Source organism: Triplophysa rosa, linkage group LG14, assembly GCF_024868665.1.
Source record: "Triplophysa rosa linkage group LG14, Trosa_1v2, whole genome shotgun sequence".
Classification (NCBI taxonomy): domain Eukaryota; kingdom Metazoa; phylum Chordata; class Actinopteri; order Cypriniformes; family Nemacheilidae; genus Triplophysa; species Triplophysa rosa.
The window spans coordinates 12,852,902-12,878,968 of record NC_079903.1 but is presented as its reverse complement, the minus strand read 5'-3'; the positions used below and the strand labels follow the sequence as shown (position 1 = coordinate 12,878,968).

At 38.9% G+C, this 26,067-nt stretch overlaps 2 protein-coding genes across 2 annotated transcripts; one reads left to right on the top strand and one right to left on the bottom strand.

The window, feature by feature from the left end:
- The first annotated feature begins 408 nt into the window (after positions 1-408).
- Positions 409-12,756, top strand: drd2a (dopamine receptor D2a). The gene is made up of 8 exons (XM_057351880.1): positions 409-736; positions 2,590-2,900; positions 4,962-5,071; positions 6,629-6,765; positions 7,433-7,632; positions 9,738-9,821; positions 10,120-10,468; positions 11,563-12,756. Exons 2-8 carry the CDS (start codon positions 2,622-2,624, stop codon positions 11,748-11,750), a joined length of 1,347 nt encoding a protein of 448 aa, XP_057207863.1. The 5' UTR covers positions 409-736; positions 2,590-2,621; the 3' UTR covers positions 11,751-12,756.
- Positions 12,757-18,326: 5,570 nt separating this feature from the next.
- ankk1 (ankyrin repeat and kinase domain containing 1) lies at positions 18,327-25,762 on the bottom strand. The gene is made up of 8 exons (XM_057350282.1): positions 25,504-25,762; positions 25,032-25,311; positions 24,798-24,949; positions 24,657-24,706; positions 24,377-24,532; positions 23,694-23,794; positions 23,540-23,558; positions 18,327-22,889 (listed from the first exon to the last, which is right to left on the bottom strand). The coding sequence occupies exons 1-8, from the start codon at positions 25,692-25,694 to the stop codon at positions 21,631-21,633; spliced, it is 2,208 nt and encodes a 735-aa protein (XP_057206265.1). The 5' UTR covers positions 25,695-25,762; the 3' UTR covers positions 18,327-21,630.
- Between the last annotated feature and the right edge of the window lie 305 nt (positions 25,763-26,067).

Genomic DNA, 26,067 nt, shown 5'->3' with positions numbered 1-26,067 from the left:
GTAATAAAAGAATGTTAATTTTTGCACAGGTTATATTTCTTAAATATATTTGTAATCAAATTGGAAGTTACGTGGGTATAAATGTAATATTCTTCACTTCATTTATGCACAACCTCTAAAAAAATCTGACCCCTGAAAATAAGCTCAGTCATTGATGTGAAAACTTTTGAAAATTAGCCCCTGCCCCCCTACTGTATATCCCTGCGGTATATAAATATAGTTTCCAGTTTGTAGGTGCACATGCATTCTAAGAAAGGAAGAAAAACAACACAGGGTTTAGAAAACGCAACACTCATTGTTACAAGTATCTTATTCTCATTGGTGTTTATGTAACAGCCCCGCCTCGTTTTTCCACCTTCTCAATCTCTGGTGGAGAATGTGAGACGCTCCCTCAGTTTGATGCTGAAGGTTACAGTGTGCGGAAAGCGCGCGCTCAGACGCGCATGGCGAACGCTCTGCTGTGGAACGAACTGGATACGCGTGTCTCTTCAAACTGTAGTTAAACACCAGGAAATCAAATTCACCCTATTTAAATCCAGAAAAAATGAAATGTCTTTGTGGAAGTAGCTCTGTTTGCCGGTTTACAATTGCATTAGCCCGTGGAGAGGTAAACGAGAGAGAAGAGGAATACAGTTACAGATACATAGATGGACATGCCTGTCCGATGGAGAAGAGTGGATTTAACATATAAGAAACTGGATACTTCCGCTCTTTGGATTAAAGTTGCGGTTTGAAGGTACAACACGGCAGTTTTACTTGTTTGCGAACTGCATGTATTGCTGATCGATCATTAGGAAAAGCAGAGTCAGTGTTTACCAGTACACTTTTGCAACAGTTAATCGGTAAAACCATAAATTATAGGCTATTGACACTTTTAGACAAACTTTACACTCCTGCCTGGGAAAAATATTACTGGTTAAGTATCAATTTACAAGTGATTTCATCTTCCCAAATGTTGTATTAACTAAGCTTTTCGCTTTTTATTAAATATACATCTGCATCAAATAATATGAACTTTAAATCAAACAACTGTACACAACAGTCCACTTGTATCCAAATTATTCCTTTGTGTTTCTTGTTTTAGTCAAACATAACCATCGTTCAACTTGAATAAACCGTTTTCTAAGGAACGAAAGCGCATGGTTTGAGCACATGGAGACCTCGGATTTTTCGCAATTGTACACTTAAAGATAAATGCACGTCCTAAATGGCTCTTCAAAATCCAATTAAAACCCAACAAACAGATACACAGCGAAATGAGTGTGTTAAGTCTGTCTGATTGAAAAGGCGTACAGTGCGTCAGCTGTGTTGTTTCATCATCCGTGGAAAGTCTTAACCGCTTCTATGATCAGAACTGAACTGACACAGAGACGCTAAAGAGGCAATGTGGGGGGAAAGCAATAATGATTCAGTGGTGGTCCATTTAGACAAGAGTTGGTAGCAAACTGCATTTTAACTGTGATGTTGAATGCTTTGCAGTACGTGTTGACTTTTGCAGTTCTCTCTTCTAACATGTTTTTATGGCACCACTGTGGACTGAAGCTCTGCTGAGATCAGAAAGATGTTATGTTTGTGGTGCCGCGATGTCCAAGCAGCCTTGTCATCTTTTCCCTTCAGTATCCGTATAATTTACATAAAACCCGTCAGGGCAGTTTAGTTTAATGAAAACTCACTAATGTATTGAATGCATTTTGCATTGCAGTAATATGCCTTCCAAAAAAACATTGAACACGATTTACCTGGAAAATATGTGTTAGCCATCCTAATAATTTTTTTTATTAGAAATGCATTTTAAAACTCAGTATCATCATGTTTGATTCACTGTAACAATCATCTATATGCATGAATCAGTCAGTGTTGCATAAGGTACAGATGTATATTGTGCATTTATAAAACTTCCATATGTTTCTTCCATCAAAACCAGAAAAACGTAAAAAAAAATTCTCTTGACAGATGCAAAACTTTAATAAACACATAGACCTCTGTTCTGAATCTAATATCATTTGATGCCCAGAATAGGTCAGTTTGTCATCCTATGCAAATCCATTTGCTTATTACGTCTATAATAAAGCTTGTGCCGAGCTCAGTAGAATTTTGCAAATTCTGCTAAATCTCACACATTCATAACAACTGCTCACTGTGCAGTTTCTTTTTTTCTAATTCACAGAGACAGTATGAACTACGAGCTCCTTTGTCGAGATATTTTGTAAAACTGTTGCCCTGCAGCATCTACGTGTTATTTAGCTGATGTTTGCTTATGTTTCTGTCTGTTTTCTTGGACGTTGTACAAGGGAGAACAGTAGGGAGGGAGGAGACTTCTGTCCTAGTTAGTCAAGTCACATCCAGAGTTCAAACACAGGCTTCTCAGGACAGCTGTGTGAACAATCTCCCATAAAAAACTAATAGACTTTGCACAGCGCATCTGCAGCGCAAGGCCATTGCCCAGGACTTTCTGTAAATGCAGGTGTTCTAGAATATTGATTTGTCAAGGCAAAATGTAATGGGACATATTGTATAATCTAGTCGTGAGAGGACACACCCATGTAAACACGATAAAAAAAATGTTTATACTTTTGTTTGTGGTTCTAGGGCCTCTGCTTGGCTTCAGCCATCTCCATCTGATGGACGTCTTCATGCAGTATGCCTACAATGAGAGCTTCTTTGAAAATGTATCCCAGGACTTTAATGCCACAGGACAAGAGGGGAGGCACCAGTATAATTATTATGCCATGCTTCTCACGCTCCTCATTTTTGTCATCGTCTTTGGCAATGTGCTGGTGTGCATGGCCGTCTCCAGGGAGAAAGCTTTGCAGACCACCACCAACTACCTGATAGTCAGCTTGGCCGTGGCTGACCTGCTAGTGGCGACGCTTGTAATGCCATGGGTGGTTTACCTTGAGGTAGGTTCCAGATGGTCTCTGATGGTCTTTGCCAATGCTTGAAGAGATTAAATAAAAATTCTGTCATCATTTATTCACCCGCATAATATCCTTTTTTCTTTGGAATACAAAAGATTAGGTCCAATGTTGTTTGGTGACCAATGTTCTTCAAAATATCTTCTTTGGTGTTCTGCAGAAGTAAGAAAGTCAAACAGGTTTGAAATGACATGAGGGTGAGTTAATGATGAAAGAATTTTCATTCATGGGTGAACTGTCCCTTTAAATGGTTGCCCAATGTATGGTTTGTAATGCAAGGATAGATTAATCGATTGTTCCATGACTGAAATTTCTTTTGCCAACTGCTTGGTAACGCAGTCAGCATGTGCAAGAATGAACTAGGAAAAGCTTCAGGAACCTTATTTCGCAGCAGCCAATCAATTTTCGTTTGGCCGCTAGAATACGTCTAATTCTGGCAATATCTGATCTTAGCTACAGATATTGCTATTTTTACCCATGATTTGTATAACAGAATCCGTCCTTGTGTATGTCATTGACCCATATTTATTACGGAGGCTATCAAATTGCAAGGAAAATCCATAGGCTGTAATATACCTTCAGATCTTAGACTCTGCTTCTGTTGACACTGATGCAACCTTTTATGAGTATTTTCTGTGATTATATCACTCCGTTTTAAATTAGCTCTGTTGTTTCCATGTTGTTTTGCTCCTAAAGGTCAGCACTGAGTAACTGCAGTCGTGGTCAATAGTTTAAGTCATAAGAAATTTGGATTAGATAATTTTTCACACTTGAACAGAGCTGCCGGGGCAATAAGAAGAACCGCTGCGAGAGGGGCCTTAAATGAAAAGTTGTCATTTTATTGCAGCGAGGAGCAGTCTGTTTATTAGCTAAATTAGAACTAATTGCTGCACGAGCAGTGCGATGTGAAAATCCTCAGTTTTATTATTAGGACTGATGAGCATATATTAGCTGTCATTCCAGAAGACGCCCGCTTTCCGTAAACAACATTGAAAAAATCGGGAGAACACATCGAAACATGAGTCACGAATGTAACCTAATTGCGCTAGCAAGAAGTCGGTATCAATCAAATCGAGTGTTTTAGATTAACTGGGTCTTATGCAAAGCAATTTAAAAAGGTTTTTATGTTTTTATTGCTAGTTGTGTGGACCCCTCTCTCCCTCCTCTCACATCAGCAGCTACGTCTTAGATTGGCGCTAGAGAGACTCATTTCATGAGTCTCTTCATTTCATTTCTCTTCATTTAGGGGCAGTTGTGGCCTAATGGTTAGAGAGTCGGACTCATGACCAGAAGGTTGCCGGTTCGATTCCCAGGGCCGGCGGGTAACATCTGAGGTGCCCTTGAGCTAGGCACCTTACCCCTACTTGCTCCCCGGGCGCTGTAGTGATAGCTGCCCACTGCTCCGGGGGTACGTGTGTTCACTACTCTCTGGATGGGTTAAATGCAGAGGTCACATTTCGTTGCCTTGTACATGTGCAATGACAATAAATTGAATCTAAATCTAAAAATCTAAATCTTCATCTGAGTTAGGGGATATGGTGATGAACCGATTCCGGCAAGTCCCAGCCACGTTCATTAGATGTGTAAAATAATTCTTTAATCAATGACAGTGATTCAAACTCCAGAGGCAGTGACCGAAGCCCATCAAGAGGTATCTGAGGCCCTCGCCTGAGGACACACATTAATCAGAGGTACCTCAGAGAACTCTTCCAGCCAACTCCTAAGCTGCAAACCGTGGATGCGGCTGACCTCTGCTATATTGCTTCTCTGCCGGTTTTATCTCATAAACCAGAGAGAATGCCAATAGTTTATTGGTGAAAACATTATTACGGAGCGACTGAACCTGATGCAAACCGAGTTTTGGACTTTCGAGTGAGAAGAACAAGAGGTCGTTACCATGGATTTTTATGATCTAAAAATATGAGTATTGTGGATTGATTCCCAGAGCACATTTTAAAACAGATTGTAGCTTGCGGTGTAGGTTGCATTCAGATGCCTTGTTCTATAATTAGAAGAGCTTTTAGCTATGTATGTCTGTACTCCCAGGTGGTGGGAGAGTGGCGCTTCAGCACAATTCATTGTGACATCTTCGTCACCCTGGACGTGATGATGTGTACAGCGAGCATACTCAATCTGTGTGCCATCAGTATTGACAGGTAGGTGATTCTGCACTGCAATTACAAGAGCGCTCGTCTTATGCTGACCAAGATGTTATTCGGTTGTCGGGCTCATAAGAGGGAACAACTTCAATTCAATCCAATTTTATTTATATAGCGCTTTTCACAATGTGCATTGGTCCAAAGCAGCTTTACAGGAGAAAAGAAAAAGACAGAAAAGGTCAAACAGTGCATGGTGTTTGTATAACAAGCAAGATCATTCTAATAAAGCGATGTTAACAGAATTTACCAAACCTTTAAGCTAATCTAATATCTAATATCAGCAGTCTCCCAGTGAGCAAGCAAACATGGTGTGGCGAGGAACCCAAACTCCAATGATAAAGAAATGGAGAAAAAAACCTCGGGAGGAACCAGTCGCGAGGGCGTGTCACAGCTGCACTCAGTGGCTTTGATTGATTAAAACTTCTGCCTGAAAATAACACAGTTCTGGTGAAGAGGTTGTTGTTATGTAGGCTATAATGTTTAAAATATCATGCGAGTTGATGCATGTAAATACTACTCAAATTGTTTATGTCTGTGTTTAACGTGGAGAAATTTAGTCAGTAGCATCTCTATTCATCTCATTGGCTGTTGCTTGGCTGGCGCAGGATCACATATCAGTTCTGTAGCTGCGGGTTTTTAAGCCAAATTTCTGTGATGCTCGAATTGATGATTCTCTAAAGACTTTGTCACTTCAAAACTCGGATACAAGGTTCATTCTATTCCGATTCACATTTTTCATAAAAAATTTTGGTTCAAAGCCAATACATAAAAAATCAAGATATACTGTTTTAATCACCGTAAGGCTGGATTGACCATAATGACATTGTTTAAAATTGTTAACTTTGGTTAACATTGAGTTGAATTAACTCAAAATTTTAAGGCAGATTTTTTTCACTTATTTTTTTACATTTTACAGTGTTCCGGCAATACAGAGGATCAATTTTTGATAATCTTTTTATGTTTGATCTTTTTTTAAGTAAGACCATGTCAGAGATTGGATTTATAGGAAATTAATGTTTCAAAACTCAAAAGGATTACATTTTGAGACATGGTTTTGACTGGGTCACATTTTGCACTTCAGCTTCTCTTCCAATTCCAGTCTGGTGAAGATAAACTACTGGCTCTTTTAAAAAGGGGAGGAGCCACTTGATATGTCACACCCTTCCTGTCTCAGCAGAAATCGTCAACACATAAAAAACCAAAGCTGCACCTTTTAAGGCATTTTAGTGCGTTTTTAAGTTACACTGCCAGTTCTGAATGGTCATGTAGCAAGAATTGTGCTTTTTGGATCCGGATGATATAGTTAGAGCATCTGGCAGCAGGGCACCATACTAACTGGACCATACTAACCTGTCACACCGTAAGCCCTTGATTTCTGTTCTCTATGTCAATCACAATACTATTACTAAACGATACTGCAAAAAAGAGTGATTTCTAAAAGTTAAATGATACACCATGTGTGTCATACATCACAGGTCACACCAGTCGTGTTATGAGGGAATATGGAGGACTGTAAGATGACAACAAATCCATTCTGTCTGTTATCTCCTACAGGTATACAGCTGTGGCCATGCCCATGTTATACAACACACGCTACAGCTCCAAAAGAAGAGTCACGGTTATGATCTCTGTTGTGTGGGTTCTGTCTTTTGCTATATCATGTCCGCTGCTCTTTGGACTTAATAATTCTGGTAAGTATAAATATTTACTTTTGATTGGATCATGCCAAACCCATTTATAATAAAGCAAAGAAATTGCAAAATGATATTTTTTTATTTAAATAGATATACAGAATTACATTGAATAATAACCACAAAGGAAAAGCTGGATAAACTTGTCCTTACTTGTCCTTTAAAAAAACAAGTATTATGGTACAATGTAGCATCTGGCGCATACAAGACTGATGTTGAAAATAGGTGTTTAGACAGATGAAATGAAGTTAGGTCATCTATTCATTTGAAAGTTATATTAGAAGTCATTTCTCTGTCTGAATGCTGATGGTGAAAGGAAGGGGGTCAGGGACATGTGGACAAATTCTGCTGCAGGTTGCTCGACTGCTGAGAAATTGAGTATTACACTCCACAGGCGTCTGCATTGTTGGGATACAAGTTTATATCTTGTACCACACTGAGACCCCTGAGCTGAGACTCTTGATACAATATCAACTGGTGGTCAATAAACTGCTTTATATAGCCTACACCAGTGGTTCCCAACTGAATCTCTATGTCTTTAAGTGTATTTACCTTATTTTATTTCTGTTCACTTATTGTCAATTGAGAGCTATTGATAGGTGAATGGATTGGGCTATTGTCAGGCACATTAGTCACAGACTAATTTTCCCTCTGTTTTATATTGCAGTCACCCATGACGATGCCCTGTGTGTGATCGCCAACCCTGCCTTTGTAGTGTACTCCTCCATTGTTTCCTTCTACGTGCCCTTCATCATTACCCTACTAGTATACGTACAGATTTACGTGGTATTGCGTAAGCGACGGAAACGGGTGAACACAAAGCGCACCTTCCCGGTTACAGACGTGGACATGAGCTCCACTATAAAGGTACTGCTATAAGCAGAGCAATGCCTATTTACCTGGCTCACTAGTTCAGTTTAATAAATTGAGATTGTTAAAAAAGTGCAGTGCTGATAAATTCATTTGTAATTCATCAGCACTGTCAGTCCCATAGCAAAGTAATTCCCATCTGCAGAATAACAGTAATGAACAGCTGGGTAGTTCTGAACACACTCCTGAAATATAGAGGAGGTTGTTTATGCATTGTGCCGGTGTTTGCCATAAATCTTTGTTATTTTGCCTCAACCTTGAGATATTAAGTGTCAGCTAAATGAATAACTTAATTAATATATCGCATGAAGACAGATGTTACCGTTACATGATGTAAATGACAAAGCCTTATAATGTGAGATTATTTTATGTGCAAACGTGGTACTAATTTGGGCCAAATAATAATCACGATAATTTTGCTCAAACGTTTAATCGCAATTAATAATCACAATTATTCTGTCATTTTAGAACTTTTTTTAGGTCACTTCACCAAATTTATTACACTTTGCAGTTGAATTTCTGCTATACCGTATTTCAAAACGCACAATCATCTCTACACTCTGCCCCCCAAAATTTCGGACCTTATCATGATGACATTTTGCGCTTGCTATTAACACATTAATATTGCAACGATTATGCTTAAAAGAGCCATGTGAAGATTTTAGTGGCATCTAGCGGTGAGGTTGCGAATTGCAACAAACGGCTAACTCCAACCCTCCCCCTCCTTTCGAAGCACTACGGTGGCTGACACAGAGCTAAGATGTCATCACGTTTTTGCTTCTTTGCCGAAGGATATAACAAATTTACAAAACACGCTCTGTAGAGCAGTTTGTACGTTTAGGGCTACTGTAGAAACAACATGGCGTATTACATGCAAGGGGACCTGCGGTGTATGTAGACAGAAATAGCTCATTCTAACGTAATAAAAACATAACGCTTCATTATGTAAGGTCTTTATACACCTCTGAAGACATAGTTATGTATATTATATTGCATTTCTGTCAATACACCCTCCTAAAAATTACATACAGCCCCTTTGATTAGAGATTACTGTTTAAAATGGTGAACTGATTTTGTGTAAGTTTACATTTTTGCTTGTATAAAAATTATTGTTAAAAACATCCACATCAATTTGGGAGGAAGCAAAAGAATAAATTCACCCTGCACATAACTGCTATGGCACACTGAGAGTGCATCATCCATTAAGTTATTACCAATGTTACATTCTTTGAGCAAATATCCTGGATCTGCTTCATCGCTTAAAACCTGTTTCCAAGAACGGAAGCTACACACAAACTGCCCCGCAACTGCGATTTAGTGTATTTAGAATTACCTTTTCTTTTTTCTTGTATTGATTCCCTGGTCATACATCAAATCAATGCGCAGCGTGCAGGAAATGACCGCTGCTTCATACCTCTGTTATTATAATGCATTGTTAGTCGCTGCAATGTTTTAAGCAGAGCAGACACATGCAGGCTTCACCACAGAGCTTATGCTGCTCCAGAATAAATTCAATATACCATTATTCAAAGAAACTGATAGCTTATCTACCCACCCCAAGCCTCTGCAAGGGCATCAGTGCATTATAGAGAGCCATTTGTGGTTAGGGAGCTCTGATACTATGTTCTGACAGCAAAAGTAAACATCAGATCTCCTATCAGTGGCTTCTGCCTCGGCCGTCTCCTCCACAGCATTCTGATGCACAAAGAGGCTTAGATCAACATCATGTTTATTTCAGGAGAGCTTTTGTTTCAAATTACAAAACTTTCTTATCTCTTCGTAGTGTATATCAAGTGTTTACAGTCGAAATTCTAACCTTGTGTGGATTTAGATCTAAAGGATTTCATGAAAATGTAAGCTGTAGCAGTCTGTCTGTTTTGAATTTACTGTACAAATCATTTACAGACTTTTTGGCATAATAACAATATTACCTATGACATTTACGAAATATTAGTGTTGCCAACCTTGTTGCTCAAATTTTCCAAACCGGGGACATCACAATGGAACATCCAATTTGCTTCTGGTACAAATCCGTCACAGCAGTCTGGTCTGTATCTCCTTTGTGTGTGTGTGTGTGTGTGTGTGTGTGTGTGTTTTTTCAGAGGTGCACCCACCCTGATGATGTGAAACTGTGCACTGTGATCGTCAAGTCCAGTGGGAATTTTCCTGTGAACAACAAAAATGTGGTATGACCAATATAGCTCTGCCTTTCAAAATAGAGTTCTCACCAGGAGTTTTTTTGCCTCTAACAGCTTGTCTTATCCGCTGCTATGACTACAGATGACATTTGAAAAATGATAGCGTGTCTGAAAATATTAAATGATCATTTCATTTTCCATCCGCTATAACAGTATGTTGATTGAACCCATAAACAAGAGGACTGCCCAGTTAAGAGTTACTTTTTTTGCTGTGTATTGCCATCATAAGGAAGATAATGTGCTCTTCTAAATTAAATGTATCCCTAAATGACTTCTCCCTTGACAGATCTTCATAAAGGAGGTGGTAAACAATGCGGACGACATCCAAATGGATGAAATCTCGAACTTAAATCCTCCCAGACAGAAGAAGCAGGATCAGTGTGGTACGAGTCAAGAACACAGCAGGCTGGTTAACACTAACCTAAGAGAGACTGACATCTCACCCCCATCGCCTGAAGCTGGTGTCAAACCCGAAAGAAACGGCAACACCAGCAATATTGCGAAAGTGGCCAAAGCGTTTGAGATCCAGGTCTCGCCCAACGGCAAAACACAGACGTCAGTCAAGTCTCTTAACAAGCGCAAAATCTCCCAGCAGAAGGAAAAGAAAGCTACTCAGATGTTAGCTATTGTCCTTGGTAAGCATGTACTTAGTTTTTGCAGTTTTTAAAGGTGGAAATGTTTTGTTCTGAAGTATGTTAAATACTTCTTTTGCAGGTTAAAGTCGGCATGAAATGGAAGTAGCGACTGAGTTGAGAAAAAAAAATGTAGGGCGGGACTTTATTTCATCCACCAACTGATTGAATTGTTAAAAGATGAAAGATTTGAATGCCAGTCCGCACCATTCCTTGTGACCAGAAGAGAGGTCGTTTCGAGAGGGGGAGGAGGTTAACGTTTTTGATTAAAGATTACAACAAGTGCGAATGATTTAAAAAATAATAATGATGTGCACTGATAAATAATTTATAATAAATACTTCACCACTGTGTAAAACAATTATAATTTAATTTCATGCCGACTTTAAAGTGCAGAGATAGATTTAAAGGGACAATGAAAATTCTGTCATCGTTTACTCACCTCGAGTTGTTCCAAATCTGTATACATTTCTTTGTTCTGATGATGAACACAGAGAAAGATATTTGGAAGAATGCTTATAACCAAACAGTTATTGGCCACTATTGACTACCATAGTAGGAAAAATTACAATGGTAGTGCCCCAGAACTGTTTGCTTTCCAACATTCCTCGAAATTTCTTCTTTTGTGTGAAATTTTTGGTAGTTAATGGTGGCCAAGAACTGTTTGGTTACAAGCATTCTTCCAAATATCTTTCTCTGTGTTCATCAAAACGAAGAAATGTATACAGATTTGGAACAACTTGAGGGGGAGTAAATGAAGACAGAAGTTTCATTTTTAAGCTATTCATTGTGGTGCTTTTAGCATTGCCATGTTTGTGTGTCTCAATTTCTTTGTACAAAGGAATTTGATTTCTAAATACCAGATTTTTGATGTGGTCCTTTATGCAGTGAATTACACAATATTACTTAATATTAAAAGCTCCTCAAATCCACAGGATAAAACAATGTAATTTGTTTTTACCTACAATAGGTTTCAACTCTTAAGTGCAGTTCATCCCTAAAGTGCTGTCAAACAGATTCCGACCCCTCAGACTGTTACTTTGTTTTGACAACTGATTCAGTACACTTCACCTCACTTCAGTCTGCATTATTTTCAGGTGTATTCATCATCTGCTGGCTGCCGTTCTTCATCACACACATTGTGAACACATACTGCCAGGTCCCACCTGAACTCTACACCGCCTTTACGTGGTTGGGCTACGTGAACAGCGCCGTTAATCCAATCATATACACCACGTTCAACATTGAGTTTCGCAAAGCTTTCATTAAGATTCTTCACTGTTGAGCGAGAACTCTCTTCAGAGGAGCAGACGGGAAGGAAACGATACCTCAAGCAGTGGACACACTGGAAATCTTAATGTAAAGCATGACAATAAAACTCCAGATGCTCCACATTTCATTGGGATGACACCACGGCTTAAAGAATGTATATAAAGTGTTTGTATCATAAAATGTATTTTGGTTTTGAGATAATGTTGCACAAAAATAAAATGTGCATATTACAACACAAAACACAGTGGAAAATAAACATCAAATGCCTACATTTGACATACAATAAAAAACAATTCTTATCTGTTTGTCAGTATTAGTTTTTGTTTTTGTTTTGTTTTTTTGTATTTTTTCTGTTTATAATTTTTGTTACACTGTTTGCAACTTTGCTCCATTTTATCAAGTGTTTGTCAGACATTCACTTAACCACAGATAGAAACCTTAAAAAACAAATGCATTCAATAAAACTGTAACTGTCATTTCTGTACCAATGTAAAAGCATTTACAGTTTTGAACAAAAAAATAGAATAAAAACAATTTCTTATGCCGAAACTTGTATACGAAGTAGCCTTGACCGTGCTTTGTGAACCTTCCCAGTGGAAGCATCCACCATTTTGGTTCCCTGTTTTGGCCTTGAGGAAGTAAACAAAATACTTGAGGGAGTGAAAGAGGAGGTTCAGAACAATCTGCTTACGTCCCTAAGGAGTCGACTGTGGAGAACGTCACCCAAGCGTGCGAAAAGCAACATCAGCAAAATGACTGTGTAATTTTCATTTAAGGTTTCTTTGTACTGTTTATTACTGTTTGTATGAATACTGCTTTCCATATGACACACGTTGAATGTGATGGGCCTGCCGTTGCAATGTAATGCATGTTTTGTTCTCATGAGATGTATGTCGCACAATGATGTAAGCTTACGAATAAAGTAATTGTGCACTGGTGGTTGCTGAATATATCAAAATATCAGCGAAAAAGTTTCCTTTTGAGAATTGGGTTTTTCTGTAAACAAATAAAGGCATACATGAGCATTGAAACCGAGTTAGTCTCTGGCCTGAGGGGTGAGTGTAATTGATGTGGCAAAGAGAATGCATGTTCTAGGGACAATGCAATAACATTAGCCCCATGGCAACCATCTGCGGACAGACACAGCTGATCCAAACCACAGATCTGTAAACAACAACACAAATGTACAAACTACTGTACAGTACAACAATGCACTGCTATAGTGTATACCGCAACACACACGGTGTTGTGCAGTTTAGATGTAACTTGGAGCCCCTAGTGACAAGTTTCTATTTCCGTTATGTTATTGAAATACATTTTTATGCAGATTAAATCACCTGCGTAATATCTTGAGTGGAAAGTTTTTAAAAGCATGATTTTCTGAAATGCATTAAAAGCTGCATATACATATTTGCTTATAATATAAGATCAATAATTGATGCATCAATAAAATAACATTTTGTGAAGGTACAGGGTTTTATTATAAGACATCTGCTTGGGTTGGTTCCAAACTTTTAAGAACACAAGAGTAAAAGTGCATTATTTTATTATTTAAATAGGTTGTTTGTGAAAGTTTGAAAAGTTGATAAAAACATGAATTTCTTAAATCTTGCATTACAAACTGTATTCCACATTTCGGCTTATAACATTAATAATAGATGCACCAGGAATACAATTAAATAAACAAAATTTCTAAATTGTCTGTGTTGTACCTGTGTTGATTGTAAAGCACAGATCACTGTAAGAATTTTCAGGGCCTCTCATAGAGACATGCAATGATGGCGCCTTAATATTAGATCCGTAAAGTGCTCGACTTTAATCGCTTGGAGGGGACCGGTCATTCATTTCACATTTGTAACATTTTTTACCACTTCTCTGCTTTGCAGTCACAAATCCAGACAAATTTGTGACATAAATACGAAAGAAAAGTAAATTTCACATTAGAAATCCTAGCTGCAGTAAAACTTTTTTTTATCAAGTTTTTCATCATTAGCTGAGGAAATCACCTGTTAAAATAATTCATTAGCGTGAGTAAACAACAGAGAGCGGGAATGCCCTGCATTCGCTGAAAGAGCTGTCAAGGATCTGTACAGTTTCTAATTACCTAAATTGCTCCTTTGATACATTGCAATCAAAGCTATTTTTTCCGCAAGTCAAATGCGAAGACAGCTTGTAAGGTTAGACACGCATCATTCAGCATCTCGTGATTGCCGTCGGCAATTAACACAGCCTGAAGGAGGTCAGGAGGGTTGAATATTTATTAATTCTGGAGATGTGACGGAACGTAACGAGAGTACCAGTGTACCAGTGTGGACCATTTGCATACGATAATTCAAATTACTAATGCTGCGTTCTAGACAACAGGGATGTCGGATTTTCTCGACCTCAAACCCGCAAAGAACGGACTTGTTTTCTTGTGGAGACCGGTATTGCGAGGCAGCCTCGGAAAAATGAACTTGGATGGACACGCCGCAGTGACTTCTGGGACTTCAAGCGGATTCCGTAGGTGTGCAATATCGTGTGATATCGAGAACAGATCCGGGTACTTTCATTCACATTCTCTGTTGTTGTGTTCTTGAGTATTGGAACCGGACTTTGACGGTTATTGATGACATGGAGCGAGAACACGAGGACACAAGAAAAGTCGGACATGGGACCTCTGAGCTCGGGGCAGATCATCAACGTCAATCTCAGGGAGACGTGTCATTTGACGTCACACCCAAGATGCTTCCAGCAAGATTAGCGTGAAGCTAAATTATGTGAAAATGTAAAAACAAACTTTTAAGTATACCACAGATGGTGGTATGAAACACGTTTTTTAATCTGCCGTGACGTAGGACATTTAAAATGGATGTTCCCACTTACGCCTTTGTCTGGAACGCGGCGTAAGCGTGGATTTTGTTTTGGATTTGTCACTTTCTTGGACCGAATATTTGGACTGGGACGAGTCTGGTTGTAGAAGGAAGTTAAGAGAAAGAGAGAGAGCTCTCCCACAGCGCTGAGGTTATAATCACTTGCTTGGCATGGTTACCCCCCCTCCTATATGAACCCAACTATAAAGAGAATTAAGCCGGGCCAGCTGAGCCACAGGCAGGTGCTGTGTTTGTTTACCTGATGCGTTAAGACTGCTCCTGCAACCTACTGGACCATACTGCACTATTGTAACCTCGGTTCCCTGAGAGGTGGGAAAGAGACATTGCATAACTACGCTATGGGGGTAAACCCTCCTTCTCTACCTTTACTGAAGCCTTGTTGAATCACGCCAGTGGCATTTGACTCGCACTGGCCAATGCCGCTCAAGATGACACACAGGTATTACCTGTGTATTACACAAGTAATACAGACCCTTATATCCGTATAATATATAAGCTATAGCGCACATGTAAACCACATAACAGTGTACTTTAGGCATAGGAAGTAATGGTTGAGATAGGAATCGAACCCGGGTCTCTCACGCCAAGGCAAGTGGCTCTAACCACTGTCCTACAGGGGGCATCTCGCTAATGCATAGAGCACATGCATGAAAAGGCTCGTTGCCATTTTGATCGGCACCCATGTGAAAGAATAATCACAACACGTGCTTACATGGCATGCCGCCATTACAATGGGGACCTACTGTATTGACGTGTGAAAATTAGCCGAAATGAAGCCTCACTTGTACAAAGCAGAGCCCTAAGCACGGGGTCTGCTCGCGTACAAGAAGTGGCTCATTGTGTGAGAAACGGCTGAATTACACAGCATATATACAAGGCAAAACCTATGGGAAAGGTCTGCTCATTGTGTGAGATGCGGCCAAAATATGCTTTGTTACATAGCAGGCCGCTGAACTGGGGGATGCTCATGTAAGTGTGCACACTGTGGCGTGATCTGCACCAAGTTCAGTGGAGAAAAACTCCCAGAATGTGGCCATAATGTCCTCATAGACTCCCGACCAGTTGATGCGCCGACCGAGCCTCGATACAGTGGCGGATCTCGGCTATCGGTGCTCATCACCTCGTGATCTGTAGGCCGGAGCGGCACATGTTGGGCGCGGTGAGCCTCTGCATGCAACCTGTAGTTCATCTTCGCTTACCTATAATCCATAAGCAAAGTTCTTCTTGTTAACCATCTGCTGGAACGCATGTATTGGATGCAGGTAGCAACCTATCAACTAGGGATGGGGAGTCGACTCCAAAAGAATCGATTCCTCGACTCTCAATGTCCCTAAAGTCGGATTCGACTCCAAGACAGGAATCGACTCTCGTCGACTCCTTTTCAACTCCGTAATTTTTGATGTTGTCATTGACTCAAATCGGTTAAATTGTCTTTGTGATTTGCGCAAAGCAACGAAAACCATTTAAAAAACAATCATGTTTAAGGTAAAACTCATACCTCCACTCTCTCTCTGACTGTACACGTTTACATCCGATCCAAAACACTGCGGTAATCAGTGCACGAGCGACGCCTACTGGTACTCACACAAAAGGGCACGCAATATTTCCCGTTCATTCTTCACCTTCAATCCGACCACATTCAGTTCTCACATTCTTATTAAAAACTCTCATATATTTTGTCTGTCCGTCTTCAAGCTTTTATTTCTCTAAACTGTTAAGACTTTGTAAGATGCTTTGAATGAAAGCGTCGCTATGCTTAAATGTGAGTCCGTACGCATAACTGGACACAAATCAAAATCAAGTTTATGGAAACAAATTATAAAGCATTTCATCCAGCTTAAAGGCGTTAAAAATCAACAACAGCCAGGAAGTCACAAATCATATATTAAGTTATTGTTGCTGTGTTATTATTATAGCATATATCGTTGGTTATATGGTATGATATATGGTTGTTTTAAAATGACAATGACAATGACAAATGAAAATACTTTTTATTGTTAAATGCCCAAGAAAAGCAACGAGCATAGGGTGAATATATTAATGAATTCAAATAATACAAAACAATGAAACACAGTACAAAACTTCATTTGTGTGACTGTAAAGGTCTTTGCACATACAGTCCAAAATTTTTTGTATGCGTTTTTTCGTATTTGGCTCTCGTTTGTACGGTGTCTCTGAATTATTATAAAAGGCCACTCAAAATGCTCGATACGGATGCGAAAACGCAGAAAATCGAACACGGTCCGAATTTTTTTATGACGGACGAAAATATCGTAGGCAGTGTGTAAATGTGATTGACACAACGTGAGGTCATATTTATTTTTTAACGTGCGGAAATTTCGGACGCAAATTTCGGACTCAATGTGCAATGCAAGTCGATGAAATATAAAATTAATAAAAATAATAAACAAAACTAAATGTCTTACCATAAGTCTACCTGGGCCATCATGTCCTTACGCTGCGTGCGCTTGGAAAACCCCATCGGTTTAGGACCAGAAAGGGGTTAAACTGGCAGCACAAAAAACTCTGTGATGGTGTGCTCGTTGCACAAATGCATGTGTATTTGCTAGTGACTTTGGAGATGCCAGAGTTTGGTTGCCAGTCAAAAGTTCCCAAACTTGTGAAATCAGATTCATTTATTTTATATTCGTATTCCTGACCCCGTTTTGAATGACAGTAAATGGAGTCGATGTCCAACAAAGGTAGTCGAGAATCGGAGTCGACTCCAAAAAAACCTGGAATCGAACACCCCTACTATCAATGGCAAAACATCTGGTTCATGAAAGTCAATGCCGCTATGATGGCGCAACATACTGTATAGTGCTTTCTTTTTATATTGATATGTATATATTATTTTATTTTTATCTTAATTTGTATTTGTGCAGAATGTTTATATATAATTTTCCTGTGTTTCACAATGTAAAATTTGTTTTATCATGTCAATAAAGCTTCTTTGAATCTTGAATCTAGTGGCGGCAGGGCCCGCCCCTTTTCGCCATCTTGAGTGGCATTGGCCAGTGCGAGTTGAATGGCATTGGTGTGATTCAATAAGGCTTCAGGAAAGGTAGAGAAGGAGGGATTACCCCCATAGTGTAGTAAGGCAATGTCGAAAGACCGCTCTCGAAAGGGAACAGTTGAGATCAGTGGAAATGAGTTCTGGTAATGTAGCTTGGGGATGATGGGGACTAAAAATACTGTGAAACTTGCATATTGGGAATATGAGGGGCACAAAGTCACAGTGTCCTTAAATGTTATATTACTGTACATTAACCGCATTCTGTCAAATTTCAATGTTAAGCGGAAGGCAGTGAAGTAAAAAATTAATCTGTTTGCACGTCTATATGGTTTTGAATTATACGCAGCAGCGCTCGCATTAATCTTGTACAAGGTCTAGACTGGTTTCAATCAACATGACGAATAATCAGTTAATCATCATTAAAACTACCACAAAAGATCAGACGAAAGCTTGCATCAGCACATTTAGTCACAGTTCATTCCTAAAACGGGTGAAGCATGGGTTCTTGGAGTGATAGATGTTTCCAAGAAAAAGGAGTTCTGTGTAGCTCCACAGGAATTCAAAGATCTATAAAAAGCATCCTAAAGGTTCTCTGAAACAAAAATATTTTTTAATACATGTAGATATCAAATACTGTAAACAGATACATTTTCCTTTTGCCATGAAAAAAAAAACATTTTTAAATATAATTAATAATAATAATTAATAATAATTAATTTGACACATTCAGTTCAGTTAGTCTAGTAACCATCAGGAACAAGAGGAGAGTTCATGGGGTGAACGTATGGAAGGTGACATTTTTTGCAATTCACACATTTCAGACGTTTTGTAAAGAAAATTTGATCTTCATTTCTCAGAGAAGCCTTTATGGATGTTATACAGACTCTTGTGAATTTTCAGCATACACTAGGTAATTTAACACGCTTAGAGACATTATTGTATTGGTATTTATAAAGTAAACCAATCTTTTTCAAAAGTTTGAGTTTGTTGTGTCAGCAGACAATGTGTTGACGATGGAGACCACTGGTCTCAGAATCTCTGGTAGTGTTCAGACGATGCATGTTATACAGTATGTATCAAGCACAAATTTGTAGAGCTACAGTCTCTGTGTGGTTGCCTGAAGGAACTCAATCATTGGTCATACTTCACCAGAAATAGTCTCTCAGTAAAGGAACTGTGTTTTTCACCACATTTCTTGAGGTGTGCGGTCTTGTGTATAAATCTTTTTTAACACATTTTCTATGGAGATTTAAACCTAATCCGCATATACGAGCATTAACAGTACTCCCCAGGAAATATATTGGACTAAGGTTTTATGAAAGCTTTTGAGGCCACATAAATGAAAAAATGTAACTGAATAATTTGTCGGTCCTCTTACAAATTCTTACGAAAACTAACATTTATTTAGTAAAATAAAGTTGATAAATGAAATCTGACAAGTGTAGCCTACATTACACAGCAGAAAGCTTCCTTTGTGTTTCAACAGCTTCGGTTTACTTTGTATGTACACATACACAAAAGCAGAGGTCATGTGCGATCACTGTCAGACTCTGTATAACTTTACATTTCAAGTCCTCTGCACTACAAACCCAATTTAATTTCACATTACAGAATATTAATGAATATTGCATCAAGGGAGAAGTCATGCTGTGAATGTTCAAATCAAAGCTTTTGCTATTTTGCAGACCTTAATGAGATATTAAAAGTGTCTTGTGTATTGCAGTGGACAGGGCTGCAGGCCTGATAATAGAGGACTTGTTTCTTCTCACAACATTGACGTTTTATTATCATGAGAATACTTTTTCATGGCAGAACCTTCAAAAAAGTAATTATGATATTCCCATTATAGCTTAAAATCCTAATTACTGGTTGTCTCTGAATCCCAATAAGTATATGATTATATTGAAATGACGTTCAAGAGTATTATAATTCAAGCTTTTTTGATGACATGTCATGTTTAATGTACCTGAGAGACAAATACAAAGCTTAATTTCAGTCTTGAGTACAATAGATTGACCTCATATTCAGTTTTGTAATGATGTGCAGGTTAGCAACAGCACAGCAATAAAATACTATATGCTATACTATAGACCACTGTTTTTTTTTATCTACATATAGAATTCATTCTAAAAATATTTGTTTAACATTTTAATTCTGTTATAAATGTTTTCTTGGTTGTATTGTGTTCAATCGTTGCTACAGTGTTAAAAAACTGAAACAGGCAGTTCTTCTGGACCAGCGCTGTTTACGTCTTCCGAAGTGGTCTATATACCATCCATTCGACTTTATATAACAGTGTTTTTCCTTGATTGGCTGGATTTACACCACAAAAAATAAAGAATTTCTTAGTATTTTTGAATTGTCTTCCAGTACAACTATTTTAAACTTCTTAAATCAAGACTACGGAGCCCCTTTGGGCACATGGGGTGGAAAAAATGTGAGAAAATGTTTTTTAAAGGTTTTGCGTTCCCTCGCAAAACTTTTGCGTTCTCTCGCAAACATGTTTGTGTTATCTCTAATGCGTTATCATTAGGCTACGAAAAATAGTCATTAACTTCAGTGTTACATACTGTAGTATAACTAAAACCAGTTTAAATTCAGCAGGAGAGCATTAATATGTAAACTGAATTTGGTGAGACCACAGTGTGTAACATTTAAGTTATTAATGACTATTTTTGTAGTAACGCTTTTCGGGTTTACAGTCACTTTGCAGACGGTTTCTTTGGACTTGTCCATGTCGCCTGCTCATATAGAGATCAATTTATATTCTCGTTTTGAGGAAGACTAGGTTGTAGATCATTGTCTAAGGAATTATGTGTTATTTGTGTTATAACTACGTTTAGCTCACGAGTTATTGGTCCGGGAATCTACTCTGAACCGCTCCATTGTTAATGTACGGAGAGGGACAACAGGACTTTTGAATGTTTTGCGAGATAATGCAAATATTTTTGCGACAGAACGGAAAAGTTTTGCGAGATAACGCAAATATGTTTGCGAGAGAACGCAAACGTTTTGCGAGGGAAAGCAATGTTTCTCGGGGGAAAGCAAAACTTTTGCGAGATAACGCAAAAGCTTTAAAAAATATTTTTCTCTTCCCTTTCATACTTTTTCCACCCCATGTCCCTAAAAGGGCTCCGTACAAGACACATTTACTTGAGAATTAAAATTAAGTATTGTTTTCAGAATTTTTTTTAAAGTAAATTAAGGTTAAATTTATGATAGAGAAAATGTCTGCTAATTGTGTAAGAAAAATAAGCTTTAAGTTTAACATCTGGTCATTTTACTTCTCAAGTAAATGCATTTTGATTTAATCATTTTTTAAATATTTGTACTGGAAAACAAAACAAAAATACTAAGGAAGAAATTAATTCTTTGCAGTGCATGTGATGTCTGATACAGTTGCATGCTTTTGTATTCTAAGTACAATGACTGGATTCACAAAGTTGTTTTTCTTTCCTTTTGGTAAATCTTTTGTACTTTGGATTCACGACAGAGCTTTTAATCAGAAACGGAAGCCTGTCGGGAAGTGAAAAACATGTCAAACTTGTTTTCTTTTTGTTGTGAATGCCATGTAAATTCCACGAATGCTTATCATTTTTTCACTGTGACATTATTACTTTACACGTATGAATAGTTTGAACTGACAATGATAGAATGCTGACATTTAATAATGCATTAAAACGCAAAATTAGGCATCAAACACATACATTTTGTGATAGATATCTGTTTGCTCTTGAAATAGTTTACTATATACCCATTATAGGAAAACGGAAAAATTAATTTCATTCATAACTTACATTCTGAGAACACACCTGAGGTCTGTTCTAACCCCAGACAAAAGCGTTAAATTCTTGGAATTTAAATCAAGAACAGCGACTGTGTTTATAAGAACAGGCTTTGCGGAGGGAGGAAATCAATAGCAGAAATCAATGCCGCACACCCTGTAATGGTGGAGTTGTCTGTCACAAAACACTGCTCTCGCTCCGTGTGTCTCAACCAATGCGCTAGCTGTCCAGTAACAGCACCGCTTCTGTGTTGTTGCACCGCTGGGCCAAGGTTATGGCGGTGCATCTTTTCGAGTCCAGCATTCCCCGCTGTGCGTTATTCATTAGCAGTGCCTTCATAATGGGGATGTTGTTGTGCTGGACGGCTAAATGCAGTGGTGTCGACTGGTTGTTATTCTGAGCGTTCACATTGGCTTGATGGGATATCAGCTGTAACACACTAGGGAAGCTGCTAGTGTTACAAGCTAAGTGAAGAGGTGTCCAGCTGTTATCCTCAGCCAGGTTAGGGTCGGCGCCGGCTGACAGCAGCACAGCGACCACTTCTTCCTGATCGTGGTGGCAGGCCAGATGCAAGGGTGTCCAGCCGTCCTTTCCTTGGGCGTTGATCGAGCCGCAGTGCTCCTCCAACACAAGAATGGTCTCGTGGCGGCCCTTCAGGGCTGCCAGGTGCATTGCCGTCCAGTTCTGATGGGTTCTGGCGTCAGGGTCGGCTCCTTTGCTCAACAGGAGCTTGCAGATTACCGTGTAACCTTTCAGAGCGGCATAATGAAGAGGAATGTAGCTTCGCTCGTCTACTGCTTTCACGTCGGCCCCACTGTTTACCAGCAAACGCACAACCCTGACGTGACCCTCGTCTGCTGCCAAATGCAGGGAAGTGGACTGCTGGTTATCCGTTTTGTTTACATCAGCCCCCTTGGTGAGCAGAAGTTGGGCGATTTTTACATAGCCGTACAAACAAGCCAGGTGAAGGGCCGTCCGTCCAGACTGGCCCTCTTGCTCATCCACACCATTTAGATGGAGAAATAAGATCCTCACGATGTTCTCGTGGCCGTTCTGAGAAGCTAAGTGCAAAGGCGTCCAGCCGTCCTTCTCCTTGGCATTGGCTCTTGCCCTATTGTCTAATAAAAGGCGAGTGGCTCTGTCGTTCCCAGCCTGGGTGGCAAAATGCAGCGGGGTCCACTGGTCACACTCGCAGAGATTGACGTCAGCCCCACGGTCAATCAGCAAACTGCAGATGTCATAAAACTTGTGAAGAACAGCAACGATGAGCGGCGTGTAGCCTTTAACGCTCTGGGAGTTCACCGAAGCGTCCAGATCAAGGACCTTCTGCGTGCTTTCTCTGTCCCCACTGGCCACAGCATGGTGCAAGAGCGTGTTGTTGTCTTTGAAGAGCATCGACACATGCTCTTTTCTCAGAACTTTCTTAAACGACTCAAAGTCTTTTTTCTTGAGGAGAGAGTGGACGTTTTGGGAACCTTCTGAAATAAGAAAAAATGAAATGAAATACAGCTGTAAAAAGGCTAGTTCACACTTCCAGAGCAAACCAATCGACATTTCAAACATTTTGAAGGATTTACAAAGTTTGGAAATACACAGCATGGAAAAAATTAAGAGACATCTAATCAGCATTTCTACATGTATTTCAGCCATTCAAGTCCAGTGTCTGTTGAATTTCAACAGAAGCAAACCTCAGAAAATGACAACGTCACTCAACAGCAATGTGAAAGACTGAAAGAATGCAAAGATGCATAAAAAGCTGTGATTAAAATAAAAGATTCAATTTTCTACTGTTTCTAAAATACATGTAAAACATTATTATTGGGATGTTTAAAAATGAATATAAACTTGTTTTATATGCTGTATTCAAGGGACTTTTTGTTTTTTGACCAGTTTGTCCCTTTTAAATTATTTTTTCAGTGCAGTTTTTGGATGAGTGAAAGTTTAAAGATGGCTAAGAAACCCTCAATGATGTAATGAATAAAGTTTGAAAAGAAGTTGATTGTGTTAAATATTTCACTGTAAATAATTCTGATTGGTTGGAAAAGTGTGAAGTAGCCCAAATACAGAAAGTTTTGATTAAAAGACACTGATGAACAGTTGAATGCAAGATTTTTTTCTAAATACTTGCCTAAAAATTCCTTCGAAACCTAAAAGAAAACAAAGAAATTATAGTGCAACAAACTCCATAAAGGTCAAAAGATGAAGATGTTCTTATGGGTTTGTTGTTATTACTAATGCTAGAACTCTGTGTGCTGACTGTGTGCACTAGAGAATTGACTTACACTCGGCCCGATGTAAGGAAGGCTTTTTCTCCTCTCTTCTCGTTCATAAGGGTCAGAGATTTTAAGGATTTCACTGAGGACTTCAGTCACCTGAATGATGTCTGCAGAGAAATGGAGAATATCCCACTGAATGTGCAGCATTACTCTTTCCTTATGGCACATTAAAAAGTCCATTTGAATAACAAAATGCGCAATAGGCAGGCAAATGACTGACAGCCTTTCAGCTTTTATGGTGAAGCATCTTAATTAGACAGTGCATAATGTGCAAGATATAATCACAGCAAAGTGATACAACCAGGCTAAATGCATCACATCTTTCGTAATCTAATTGTATTCAGTTCATTATACAACATCGCAACAAAATTAGCAGAAGTTAAATAAAGCACTTTCCTGCTTGGACACATACGGTAAGCATTAGCGTTCATGAACTCAGCCACTAAATAAAAGAATTCTATTAAAACTTTTACTAAAGGTGACCTGATGAATGTACAATCACAGAGGAGCTGAGAGGTTGATAAAAGATCCAACACTTGTTGGTTATTCTCAAACTGTAATGTCAGAAGAAGCTTACAAAGCAAGAACAGCAAAGTCTCAGAGGAAACGTCTGCAGAGACTTGGGACATAATAGTGCATTATTACATTCTTCATTAGTCAGAAACAAGAACAAAAATTAGATTCGGTACCAGAGAAAGCAAGTCGCTGGGTGGAGTCTTGATGCCAGCATTGCTGCATAACACCTATCATCTTCTCACACTCAGATGGCTTGTCTTCTGGGATGTTTTCTACGCTAGGCCTTTTGCCAGATGACACTCTTAATAATATTTCTGTCATATTCAACCCTGTGACAAAGAGAACGGTACAAATTGCTCACAGTGTTACCGTCGTACGAAACAGTTTCAAATAATTAACTTCAGAGCTCAAGCAATGTTCTTCCTCATGTGTAAAATTGGGAACAAGACATACCTTGATATGACCGCTGTTGTGTCAGAATTTCCCACATGATTATAGAAAAGCTGCAAGGTTAAAATAATTGGATGTTTGTTTCATTTGCATATGAAAACATTTAAAGTTTCTCAAGTTTTGAATTCACATGCAAACTCTCACCTGTACACGTCAAACTTTGTTCCAGGAGGTTCTTGATTCTGGGCAAAGGTCTCTGGAGGAATGTAGTTTGTGTTCCTCCGAGCTGTCAGGAGCTCAGCGAATTCCATCTTACTGGAAAATTCTTCCCATTTAAGAAGGCCAAAATCTGAAATCTTTAAAAAACGGAACCATTCAACTCTCTTATGCTTGCGTTTAAGCAAAGAATGAATGTGGAGACGCTGAAATGTAACGTACCTTCACATGCAGATGATCATCAAAAAGGATGTTGGCTGGTTTTAGATTTAAATGAAGGATGGGAGGTTTCATACTGTGCAGAAAATTCATCCCCATGGTGACTTCGTGAATAATTTGGAACTTCTTGGGCCACATTAACACGTGGCTGGTTATGAGGTTATCCAGAGAGCCTTTGCTCATATATTCCATAACTAGAGCAGGTGGATCTATGCTTATTCCATAAATGGAAATTAAATAATTAAATTTCAGTCTCCCAATTCTGGATATGTTTATCATGTTCCTGTGGAGAGAATATAAAGAATTAGTACAAAACAGACATGTACTGCATAATATCAAATATATATTTCATGTGGTTTAAGTTGGTCATCACTTCTAACTTGCAATACAATTGTCAAAGCATATTTACACTACATGCAAGCATATAAAACTACAAATTTAGGATCATTTCAAATGTAACTTGTATTTGTTGTACCTGTAGTCTCTGGTCGTGGTCTTTAAGGCGCATGTTTCCCGCCAGAGTTTGAGCTTCACCTTGTAGACTCGACCAAACTTGTGCTCAGCCAGTTTTTCCCAATCGTTTTCAAATTCATCCTTTCTAAAATGAGTAAATCTCTCCAGGCTGCCTTCCCTAGAAGCATTCTTTCCACTTGAAATCGTTGTCATGATGTCTAGTCTCAGGAAACGAAGAAACCTTTCTCTAACATTTCTCCCTGACACAGTGTAACCAGGTCAAGGAACCTAACTAAACAAAAATGCTGGTTTTGGTGGGAGGAGTCAGAGCGAGAAAAGAGAAATGTGGCACAGCCAGTTTGGAATGACACAGGTGAGGCTAAGATTTGAGTGAAACACCTAATAACTGGATATACCAGCTTCGTGTTTGTTGCAAAACAGAAAGCATTACTTTATAAGGCAAGTGTGCATGCTTTGTTCTGTTAAATGCAATTCAGGGAAATGTCCACAATCATATTTGATTATGAATAAATAAAAGTAGCCTACCAGTAAAACACTCCCTCAGTCTGCTAGTGGCCAAAAAACA

Coding starts and splice junctions, on each gene's coding strand:
- ankk1 (XM_057350282.1), bottom strand. CDS start 25,694: ATGACAACGATTTCAAGTGGAAAGAATGCTTCTAGGGAAGGCAGCCTG. Junction 25,312..25,503: donor ACCACGACCAGAGACTACAG/GTACAACAAATA, acceptor TTCTCTCCACAG/GAACATGATAAACATATCCA. Junction 23,795..24,376: donor CCAGCGACTTGCTTTCTCTG/GTACCGAATCTA, acceptor ATTTCTCTGCAG/ACATCATTCAGGTGACTGAA.
- drd2a (XM_057351880.1), top strand. CDS start 2,622: ATGGACGTCTTCATGCAGTATGCCTACAATGAGAGCTTCTTTGAAAAT. Junction 6,766..7,432: donor CTTTGGACTTAATAATTCTG/GTAAGTATAAAT, acceptor TTTATATTGCAG/TCACCCATGACGATGCCCTG. Junction 7,633..9,737: donor ACATGAGCTCCACTATAAAG/GTACTGCTATAA, acceptor GTGTTTTTTCAG/AGGTGCACCCACCCTGATGA.